Source organism: Mercenaria mercenaria, chromosome 15 (genome assembly GCF_021730395.1).
Source record: "Mercenaria mercenaria strain notata chromosome 15, MADL_Memer_1, whole genome shotgun sequence".
In the NCBI taxonomy this organism is placed as follows: domain Eukaryota; kingdom Metazoa; phylum Mollusca; class Bivalvia; order Venerida; family Veneridae; genus Mercenaria; species Mercenaria mercenaria.
The window spans coordinates 23,520,658-23,533,436 of NC_069375.1; the positions used below are offsets into that span (position 1 = coordinate 23,520,658).

The 12,779-nt window shown below is 34.1% G+C and overlaps 1 protein-coding gene across 1 annotated transcript; it reads left to right on the top strand.

Annotated features, from left to right (window-relative positions):
• The first annotated feature begins 329 nt into the window (after nt 1-329).
• LOC123560352 (uncharacterized) lies at nt 330-11,676 on the top strand. The gene is made up of 2 exons (XM_045352557.2): nt 330-490; nt 7,391-11,676. The coding sequence occupies exon 2, from the start codon at nt 7,895-7,897 to the stop codon at nt 8,669-8,671; it is 777 nt and encodes a 258-aa protein (XP_045208492.2). The 5' UTR covers nt 330-490; nt 7,391-7,894; the 3' UTR covers nt 8,672-11,676.
• Nucleotides 11,677-12,779: the final 1,103 nt, after the last annotated feature.

The window sequence follows — 12,779 nt, forward strand, 5'->3', positions numbered from 1 at the left end:
GTTTTTCACTTTTTCTATTTCAATTAAAATTTTACTATATAGTGCCACCATCATGATATTTATTAAATGCATCACCAACAAACTATATGAACATAATACAATGTACAACAATCTTGCTTATGCTCACGAAGACGTTAAATCGAAATATCTGGGTAGCATCCTTTTTCATGGCAGTTTGAACATTGCAAAACAAGGGGCAAATTGCAATATAATCTTAAAAACAAAAACCCGCATTGGCTACCCGTTTAATAGACAGAAGTTAAATATGTTTTAAAGCGGTATACTTAAACCGTATTTTATCGGCAACTCAGTCAATGGTCGTTATTCGATCGAGATTTAAAAATAAATACATTATTTCCGTTTGAAATCTAAGTCATATGATATATAATTCACGTGACTGGAATTTCTGCAGGATCAGATCATAGAACAAATGTGTGTAGTAATCAGGAATAAAATTATTGAATGCCATCGAATTCGAACGCGGACACAGGTAAGACTAAAGATTAATGTAATTATATACCACACCTATCGCAGATATGTTTATTACTTTATTAAGGTTGAAATTACGTTAATGATAGCAGAAGACTTGTGAATTTTTGTATCACTATATAAGATAAAAAAACTGTCATATTATAATTTTGTTATAACAACGAATATTTAACAACAACCCAGAATCCATGACTGAAGCAGAAGTCGAATCGTCTCTAAACTGTTATTATGCATTGATTGTTTTCAAACTGAGAATTTTTTTTTACATGAAGACGTTCTTATTAGGCCGTATGATTGTTATTATTAATATTGCCGTTTTTATTACTGTTATCATTATTATGTACAACGCCATTGAATGTGTCACTGTATATAGGCGTTTAATCAAATTATTCAGTTTCAGTTTCAGTTTAGATTAAAGCCCTGCTCCGCGGCTATTCAAATTCTATTGATTGTATGCAACCCATGATTACAATAGGTAACAGTTAACGGCCGCGCGTCACACTTGAGCACGCAAAACCACAGGTATTTTATATAGAATTTTATATAAGATAGATTCTATTTTGACAGTCGTCACTGTTCATAGTCAGGATTTTCATGCTTTTTCAGTGACAATTTAAGGTTAAAAGGCAGGACTGGAGCAGATCTTTAAGACAATATCGGGTATCGGCTACCAGCATTTTATCACGCTTCAAATGGCACAGCAAGATTAGTGTTAAAATAGAAAAAGTAGAAGCATTACAGGTCGTAAAACACGACAAAAATGAAAAACATATCAAGGGCGGTTCCAGGGGTGGGGGCGCACCCAGGTAATTTGTCTTTTGTTCTGGGTGAAAAAAGTTTTAAAAAATATGCATTTTTATTCTCGCTGGCTACGCTCGCACACGTAATTTATCTCTTGTTCTGGGTGAAAAAAATGCATGTTTTTCTCGCTCGATGCACTCGCATAGGTAATGGATTGTTCTGGATAAAAAATATAAAATATGCAATTTTTCTAGCTCGCTACGCTCGCATACGTAATTTCTTATTTGTTTTGGGTGAAAAATATAAAATATACATTTTTTCTGGGTTGCTACTCTCGCACAAAATCTGACAAAGTTTCCATGAGCTCCTATAACGCTTTTTACCATTTAACTATGTTAATAGCCCTTCGTAACCCCGCTCCATAAAAATCCTCAGAAATCGGGCTAAGAAATTCCATTCCGAGATACTTACGCAAGAATAAGTCTGACAAGACATAAAATATGGACTATAATTAGCATGTTATTTTGGTTGATTTTGTCACAAAACCTGTCGTTTTTCAATACCATATAAAGTACCTCAGAACGCCCAGAATGCACAAGATGGTTCCATTGTTTTAAATGGACATGCCCCCGGAACCCCTAGTTACTCTACTAAAAATATTTTGCGCCCCCACCCCCAACACCAAATCCTCTATCCGCCTCTGATGTTGCAGGCTCAGTTTGATTGAGCCTGATCACGGACGGCAGTGGAAATGCATGCTACCGTCTACGCCCTCTAGGCCCGGGTTGGAAACTTTTATTTTATACAATACAGAAAGGTTTATTTTAAGCCATTTCAGACAAAAATCTGAACAAAAACAGGTTAATGGTCAGAGACCACCAATTCAAAAAAGTACAGGGAACTTACTGGGAATGAGGTAAGTTTATACCTGGGAATAAGGTAACATCTGTGCGTTCTGATTGGTCAGTTATGTAAACAAACCCAGGAAGTGATTATTTTTTCAAAATTGATATTTTTTCACTGCATTTACAGTATTTTATTATACATTCTGAGAAAAATTGCTACATTTTATGTGTATTGAAAAAAAGATTTATCAAACGAATTTCTCCCGCCATGTCAATGATGTAAACAGGGGGTCATCTCATTCACACGAAAATTACTTAAATAAAGTATCACTATTCATATGTTTTTCGTCCGATATTTTGGTAGAACTAAGATAGTTCTTGAAAAACGTGAAATTAGATATACATGTTTCGATGTATGGAAGGCCGTACACGCCATAATGTTACAATGTAAGTCTATGGGAAAACAATTGGTGGTCTCTAACCTATAATAGAGCTAAAACATGACTTTCGTCGGAAGTCATCACAGGTAATGTAAATGGCCACGAATCTGTTGTAAATGATGTAGAAAGACGTTTTCGTGCAAAAATAAGCGTGAAATTTGATTTTTTTTTAAATTTGGCCTCTTTTTTTGAACAGGTGTGCCCATTTTTATCTGAGCTTTTTGGACAAAAAGGATCAGTTTTATCTCTGTAATGTTAGATAAATGATCAAAATTATTAGACCTTATTTCTATTTTTTTACGGAATGAATCGTATTTCAGCTTCCAAGTCGAATCAAAAGCAGACAACTGAGATTTTCACGAAAAATTGCAATCTGACGACGACATGGACTGAGTCTGGGCATATAAATCGACAGGGGGTGACCTCAGTAAACTGTCCATATCTTTCTTAAAACTGAACATTTCTTGATGAAACTTTGTAAGACATTTGGTATTGGATGATGTTTCACAATTTCACTGTAAAATTGGAAAATGTGATACGAAACATTCATCTATAGGTCAGAGACCACCAATTCAAAAAAGTACAGGGAACTTACTGGGAATGAGGTAAGTTTATACCTGGGAATAAGGTAACATCTGTGCGTTCTGATTGGTCAGTTATGTAAACAAACCCAGGAAGTGATTATTTTTTCAAAATTGATATTTTTTCACTGCATTTACAGTATTTTATTATACATTCTGAGAAAAATTGCTACATTTTATGTGTATTGAAAAAAAGATTTATCAAACGAATTTCTCCCGCCATGTCAATGATGTAAACAGGGGGTCATCTCATTCACACGAAAATTACTTAAATAAAGTATCACTATTCATATGTTTTTCGTCCGATATTTTGGTAGAACTAAGATAGTTCTTGAAAAACGTGAAATTAGATATACATGTTTCGATGTATGGAAGGCCGTACACGCCATAATGTTACAATGTAAGTCTATGGGAAAACAATTGGTGGTCTCTAACCTAATATGTTTACACTACACGCTTGCAAAATTAGAATACAAGTAAAATGGGGGATTCGGGTCTTCCTCTAGGAAGTTTGATAATATACAAGATAATATATGCATTTTAAACCATCTTTAGCAAAAACTCTAAGCAAATAAGGTTGGAATATCGACACTATAATTGAAGTACAAGTAGAGTCGCGGGTTTAGGGGTCTTCCCAAAGAAATTTAGAAATTCATTAGTGAAAAGTGGTGCATTTTGTTCTTGGAGAATGTACACAAATGTGTGACTTTTTTTTGGGAGTTACCATTGATTCTGCCTCCACACAACATGCAAAACTCACTTCTTCTCTATCCTGTTATTTATTTATTTATTTGGGTTTTACGGCGCACCAACACAGTATAGGTTATATAGCGCCAAACAGGACTACAAATCTTGGTTCCATATTTCATTTACATCGAAATAAAAACATGAGGTATGGAAATACTCTACCCTGAGTCAGTGAGTCAGTGAAAATAATCAAGACCAGACATTATTTTCATAAAAATATGTATGAGTTTGGGCATTTTTAATAGGACGTATCACAAAATATGAACAGTAAAACTACAAATAAGATTTGAATATAAATTTGCTTCGTCGACTAGATTCTATATAGAATTCTAACACGATCCGCAGCAACTGCTATATAAACATATAGCGAAATCGCCTATACATGAATCTACGATAAAATATGGCTGGCTGTTACATTTCACCCCCCTATGATTGTAACATAAGAGATTCTACTTCAGTTCCATTACATACGAATTATTTCAAGGCCAAACGGTTGAAAACAGCATTTCAATAACATAAATATAATAAAAAGTCATACTGACTTATGTGTCGGTCCGTAAAACACGTTCTGAGCTCTACGAGCAAATTCAATTAGCTTAATTATGATTCAGCGGTGACGTCATAAATGTATGACATAAAGTATGACGTCATAATGATGTGACGTCATATAAAAGTTAGGCTCGTCATTCGTAACACAGGGTCAACTCGCCTATTTTGATGATTCTGTTCATAATTAGTTTGCGAGCTGTTAGATTACTATTTTATAAATACTTCTCAAAATTCTGATAAAAAAGAAACAAATATCTATACGTTCCATTGGCTATGCAACACTTTCTAACCATAGGGGGTAAATTGTAACAGCATATGACCCGAATGACGTATTACGCTGAAAATGTAGTTACTGTAAAATGCGAATTATTTGCGTTGTTAGAATCGAAATAATAAATATGTTCCAATAATTTTATCAATTAATAAAACATGGGCAGTCGTTTGGATGCGAATAATTAAATCACTCGTGCTACGCACTCGTGATTTAATTATTACGCATTAAAACTCCTGCCCATATTTTATTAACTGATAAAATATAGGAACAGATTTATTATTTCTTAAATATTAGGACAAGATCTGCTAGGTCTATAAGTGTATTTTCATGAAAACATCAGAAAAGACAAGTATGGTCAGGTCTTTTATCAAATATGTCCTTTTTGTTTGGGTCTTTCTCCACCATGAAAAGTTCGAAAGTCGTAGTAGGACCTATAACTGTGGTGGTGTGAAGTTAAACCCAACAAAAACATATCAAACAATATTTTTCTCTTGTATGAAAATCTTTGAAATCATTTTGTTTTTAACGACGTTTTTACGAATTTAAGCGAGCACTATTCACAAACTCGTGTTTTCTTTACTGATATAGTATGACAATGTAAAATACAGAGTTTTAGAAATAAGATATTTCTCATCCATTGTCTTATGGACTATTTGTTTGTAAATGTCGATTCAGATTAATTTTATAAAAGAAATCGTTTCTTTTTAATATTAAATATATTAGATATTTTGATACTTTGATGATACTGTTGCTGTTACTGATATTTCTTCCTGTTGTCATGCATGGACATTTTAGAGCAATAATCGGTTGACCTTCATTCTTACACACGTCTGATGAATAAAAGCGGCAGTACGTGTAATATTTAGCTTAGGTACCACTGTTTTATCTTTCGCATATATCAGATCAATTTTACGAGTGTGAAATGCAAAAATATCTCATTGGTTTTGCAAAAATGATACGCATCCGCTCTCCTACTTGAGCAGTTCGTGTCCAACTTTTACCAGACTTGATCATAATGTTTATGGGTAAAATATCAGACAAGTTTTTTAAACAGCTGTACGATCAGAGGCTTTCTGGAGTGATAGTCATTGAATAACCCAAAACTGTAAACATTGACAGTTTCAACTCTCTAATTTGACCTGTTCTTGTCCAGTGATCACCAAACTTGGTCATACTGTTTATAAACAGCCAGATACTCTTACTTACTCTTGAGTTATTGCTCTTGAATTACTTAGAACGGCAAAAGCTCTCTTACCTGATTAGTTCGTATCAAACGTACAACTACATGTAACTTGGACATATATTTTCATAATATCTCAGGAGGCATGTTCAATAACTATCCGGATACTCTGCCACTGCACTGTTAGAACATATCTTAATGTAGCATTTTCCAAACTGAATGCAAAATTATCTGAACAAAAGTTCAGGTAATATTATATTATATTCATTTTATTTTCATTTACTGTATTTAATGTACATTTGATATTTAAAAGAAATAATCAATAATTATTTTTCTCTACGTAACTAGAGGGAAACCTTGATTACTTTCGATGCAATACCTTAAATCCTTTATTGTCAGTGAGAATGAATATTTAAATTCAAACCATTTAAATTTAAGCTGTTGTAATGTCCATGATGTTCGGGATCACGGAGTCCATCTAATACCGCTATAAAAGAATTCTGCCTAAGCCGGTGCTGGGGGCGTGAGGGTCTTGCACATTTCTTTACCACTCAAAAACAGACTCAGTCAAACCCAATCTACTATTATTTTGCTTGGTTGTGTTCTATGCTTCCAATGGATCTAGGACACATTTTTGGAGGCCTCCGTCGCCGAGTGGTTAAGGTCGCTGACTTCAAAACACTTGCTCCTCACCGATGTTGGTTAGAGCCTCAACCAGAGTGTTGAATTCTTCATGTGAGGAAGCCATCCAGCTGAGTTACGTAAGGTCGGTGGTTCTACTCAGGTGCCCGCCCGTGATGGGATAATGCATGGAGGGGTACCTGGGGTCTTCCCCCACCATCAAAGCTGGTAATCGCCATATGACTTACAATTGTGTCGGTGCGATGTTAAACCCAACAAAACAAACAAAACAAACGACACATTTTATTAATCATTTCTGGTAAGCGTGTTGTTCATCTATTTGTAATATTTCAAGGTAATCACTGAAAAACAAACATAATATTTACTTTACATTGGCGTACTTGTTTTCATTGCTTTAGTTCTTGCCTCCGAGTTCGCACATGTATAAAACTACATTTGTATATTTCCGTTCAACAGCTAATACTGCGTCTGTAGCAAGTCGAGATAAACCATCAAAATCAAAATATTCATTTAATTCCATTTTGGCTAAGTATGTAGTAGACAAAATCTGCAATTTAATAGCGTAAAATGTTTTGCAAAACATATTAAAATATGTCCGTACATACGTTTACTAGAACTTTATATGTTGCACTGAGATGTGTAATGTCGTTTTCCCTTCTGACTTCATTGCTGTGACCTCTCATGAACAAACTGATTCAAACCGAGACTCCTACTATTTCACTTGGTTGCGTTCTATGCTTCTAAAGGATCTTCCTATAAATTCTGTTATCAGTACTGTTATATTCCCTGATCATTTTGTCTTGAGGGCTGTTGCAAATTACGTTATAAACATACTTGATCATACTGATTCTACTATTCTTCTGCATGGTTGCATTCAATGCCAGAACTTATCTATATTACAGATCTGCACAAGATTTGACAGGACCTTTGAAGTAATTGATTCTCCAGGCATTTTCGATACCGATCAATACAACAATAATGTCCAGAGGAGTTGTTAAAATCTCTCGCCTTTAGTACACCTGAATTTTACGCCATAGCTGTTGTTCTCAAACAGAATACAGAAGACACAACTTTTTCAACTGATTTAGTATAGAAATGCAAAGGAAGAGTTGCAACAGTAAACAATTATGCATCAAGTAACGTTACCGATAGTCAGATAATTTAAATGCGCTTTTTCCAAATGGTATAAGAAAATAAGTGTACAAATCCCAATAATCACTTTTCGAACGTTGCATTCAAGCTTGCCAAGACGTATGCAAGAAACAAATGTCCAATTAACATACCCCTGATTCTATTAACATGCTTCATACCGCTAGACACGGTCACAGCGTACTGACAAACAGTATTTATACTTTGATTATATTTTAAATATTGCAAAGAAAGGAAGCAAAAGAGATCGAAAAGAAATGACAAATCATCCAAGCGATACGGAATCTGACGATATCAATTGCACCGAGGAAACCGACTATCTGGTACCTAATCCTTACGGAAATCTACATATATACGATAATAACACTAATAAACCCATTTTAAATACCAGACAAACAGAAAGGGCAAAACTATTCAAGCGAAAACGCTCTTACAGCTCCACACAACAATACCTTTCATCATCAGACTCCTGTTCAAATACTCTAACTGATGAAGTTCCGGGAAGGCAAGCAAGCGGACTGGATGTGTACAGACTAGAAAAAGAAAAAGATTGTGAGACGGCAGACTCAACCTCACTATCTGTTGAATTTGATAGAGAAAACAAAGGCAGAAAAGATGATAGCATTCGACAAACTCAATGCAAACAGAAAGACTACACTTCCGGATATCAGAGTCCAATGGAAAGTCATGACTGTACACGAGAGATGCAAGAACACGGAACTCAAAGAATTTGCAGAAAACAATATCGTCCAAGAGCAAACCGTGTCGTTGACCAGAAATCTGTGCACTTTGAACCGGGAGACAAATCGCATTACGGAATGCAAGGATGTCAATATTCAAAAGATATTAATCCGGGACAGAATCGCAAGTCACAGCGTTCACGAGCAAACCGTGTAATTGACAATTACACTGATGAGTATAACCGAGTAAAAGAATTTAAAAATAGTATCAACAATGAGAACGAAGAGATATTGGACAATAGAAAGGAAACTTGCCTCTGCTGTAGAGAGGAATGTTGCTGTATTCTGCTGTAGTTAATCATGGCTTTATATAAGGTTAGAAGTCACTAATATTCAAATAATGTTCATTAAAAATGTCCACTTGAGATTTCATTTACGTGTCAATATCTTTACAGTAATTCACCTTTTCCTACACCTACTTTTTCTAAAACGTTCTATCATAAGTTTACGAAATAACAGAATGGATATAGAGATTTTCAACTTACTATAACGCAAACTGCGGACAGCTGACTGCGTACTTAGAGTAGGGGTTTTCTCAAAATATTTAAGGAGACCACCCCTAGGGTAAATTTTCATTTTGGATATTATACTTGACAAACCCGTAATATTCATAACATCCTGGAAATGAACAATACTTAATTCTAATATTTTTAAAACATTGCATTTTTTTGTCATTTTGACAGATCTACTTTTACTTTTATTTTGCATTTTTGCATTTTTTTAATGTAAATGGTTTGTAACACTTCCAACTCCCGAAGTACCTGGACAAATATGTTAGACATACAATAATCATAAAGGTAATGACAAAATACTATTGAAAAAGAAGCTTGACATCTTCTACGAAATAGAACATGAACAGTCGTAAAACATTTGATATAGGACAAAATGTGTTGTTCCAAAGAGAATAACTTGTTTTGAAAGTTTCTTCTACGTATTACAAACAGATAGATATAATCTTTATGATAAACCAAGGCCTATGTGACGTAAAAACTGAAACAAAAATTCACCCGATGCGTGGTTTCAAAAGGCTTTACAAGAATCTTAAAGGTTCGCAAGAAAACAACAACATTCCTTTGGTATAATATGTTTCTTTTACCTATATGTGTGAAAGTTTCATATCATTGGCTGGTCCCACAACAGAGGCCGATTTCCATAACGATGGCCGATTTCGTAACGATGGCCTATTTCTAAATTTTCATATCATTGGCTGGTCCCACAACAGAGGCCTTTATTGTAGAAATTAGTGTATTGTGATATACATATAATTATCTGTTTATACAATACATACGTTTCAAAATATATGGAAAGTGAACAGGCTACATTTAACACACGTAACCGGAAGGTCTTGGGTTCGATCCCCGGCCGTGTCATACCAAAGACGTAAAAAATGGTACCAGTAGTTCCCTTGCTAGACGCTTAGCATGAAAAGGGACACCGGCATCTTCTCTCATACCCTCGTGGCGATGGATTCTATCAAGAATATGGTGTCGAGAGTGATAATATTGTAATTTGTAGAACCTGTTTCACAATCGGCCTAAAATAAATTAGAATAGTCGCGTGTCTATTTTATTAGTTTCAGTTCATGACATAACTTAACGCTTCGGCTCCATAAATGTCTACATATAGGGTAACTCTAGATGCAGCTAAATACTCTGTCGCATTTTCATGCTTTTAGCACGTTCTTCAAAGATCTGTATGCTTTAACATTTTGTTTTGATACTGAGACATTTCTGGCGTTACCTATCTTCCGCGCGACTAGAACGACACGATATGTGAAGTTGCGAACCCACTATACTACGATCATAATACTTCACGCATTAAAAATACAACTTGAAACATGGATTTGAACAAAACCGCGATTCCTTTAAAACCAGTTTGGTTTAAATTTATGTCCGTCCATACGATTCCTAGACTTGGTTTCCTAGCAATAAGATATGAAAAAAAAACCCGCAGTAGAACATATTATTATGAAAAATATAATTAAACACTCTGAATAAAATGAACGCCCGTTTAATTTGTGTTGCATAGTATAAATACTGTGTTCTCGTAGAATTCTGTACGGAAAAAATCGTTGTTTCTCATTTATTTTGATCTTCCTAGAATGTTTCATAAAATAGAAGTTTTAATGAAATAACTTGAATGATCTAGTTCAACACTTTGTCTAAACACACAGGAAGTTCTCATAGATGCATCTTTCATCCCCGTCGAGACGAGACATACATTACCATAATTTAGCAAAAACATCCTGAATTAGTTATGTATCGGCATGTTTGAAAATGAAAAAAGGAATAGCCACTTCGTATTTTCATAATCTGATATTAGATTTTGAAAATCTGATCGAGACAGGTTCGAACTTGATGACTATGCATATTTAGTCTCAGCTGAGTTTGAAAATGAAACTTTGTCATTGATAGCAAAATTGCATATTGAAATTTAAGTTTTAAATTCTAAATTCATGACTATTTTCAAGTGACTATTCAGTATAGATTGTCAGTCTTAACTGAAATTTAATACTTAAGTACCATTAAAACTAGCTATCAAAATTTAAATCTAAAACCCAGCTGAGACCGAAAAAATGTTTTGTGAACATAGGGCTTGGGAAACGTCCAAGGTCAGAATTCCGATCATATCCAAGTATCTTTTCGAACACATGCAAATATGGTATGTGTTGATACATGGCTTCGGGGAACTTGAACAAAGACTTAAACTCATGAAACCTCTTGAAAGGTCTATATTGGTTTAAACATTTATAATGTAGCCATCATGTGTTATCAAGGTGACCGTGAAAGCTGAATTAATTCAGTACCGTATAAAATTGAGTTTGTAGGGTTTGGAATAGTTAAGAATACATAATACCACGACTGACTATTTTACTGCGGTGCATTAAACTGTCATGCATCGTATCGTGCATATTCAAAAGTGTGCGTCGTACAATAATATTTCAGCGCCGCGAGTGAAATAATAAGAAACTCTATGTTTCCATATACACTATATACATTTTTGATACCAAATATTCAATTAAGTAATAATTTGTAACATATGTTTTTGTGATCCCCTACGCATAGGAGAGGCCTGCGTATCTGTCTCTTCACTAGGAGGTCATTGGTTCAAATCCTGGATTATAGGGTATGTTGATCGTTGAATCAACAGCCGTTTCCACTGCTAGCGAATACTAGCTAGAACCTCACGAAATTGACAGCAAGCATATAAATAAATTGCAGGACTTCAAACAAAAGAGAATAAGTTTGCGATACAAATCCTCTTGTACGGTGCCCCTAAAGTGACATGTTACACACATTTTTTCCAATTAGGTAATGTGAGACTTTTTTTATTTCGTTTAAACGAAATCATTTCGTTTAAACGAAATAATCATTTCGTTTAAACAAAATAACTTATTTCGTTTAAACGAAATCATTTCGTTTAAACGAAATAACTTATTTCGTTTAAACGAAATAACTTATTTCGTTTAAACGAAATCATTTCGTTTAAACGAAATCATTTCGTTTAAACGAAATAACTATTTCGTTTAAACGAAATCATTTCGTTTAAACGAAATAACTTAATTCGTTTAAACAAAATCATTTCGTTTAAACGAAATCATTTCGTTTAAACGAAATAAAAAAAAGTCTCACATTACCTAATTGGAAAAAAGTGTGTAACATGTCACTTTAGGGGCACCGTACTCTTGTTATGAATAATAAGTTTTACTTTATTAGTGAGTCATTGTTTATTGAGACCTAGTTTGAGGCATCATGTAAACAAGTTTTTATATTCAATTGTATTCCAGAATATTCTACCACAAACAGGGTGTAACAATTATTTTAACGTTTTGATTGTTCTTTCCAGATTTTTTTTTATTCTTTGTGTTACATGAAAGTTCTGGAATCTTCCATGATACATTAAATAGGGTGCTGTCTGACAACAGGACAGAACCTAAAGTTATAGTATTATTGAAACATTTCCTGTATTTCTTAATAACAAAATAGTACCATTTTGGATATTTAACGTTTGGAGGATTTACATTAAAATTGTTGATTAAAAAAGTTATCTTTGAAAGGAGGATTTGTATTCTTTGGATATACTAAATCTGGTTTTGAGCTGCTGTGAAATATTGTGGAATTTATACTGATTTTGACCTGTGCATGATTTGGACTATTTGTACTTATAAGATTAAATTTTACGGCTATTTGACAATTTTAAAGGTATTTAAATTGTTACTTTCATGAATAAAATTTTGATATTGTTAATAGCTGCTGGTTTGTTTTTCTGTTACTTTTACCTACTGTAACAAGCAGTTGTTACCCTTTTGACGTAAAGCTCTAGGTTCTTGTTCATAAATACGGTAGTCGAAAGATTTGAATAGATACATTAATCAAAAAGCGAAATGAAAGGTAAAACGGTT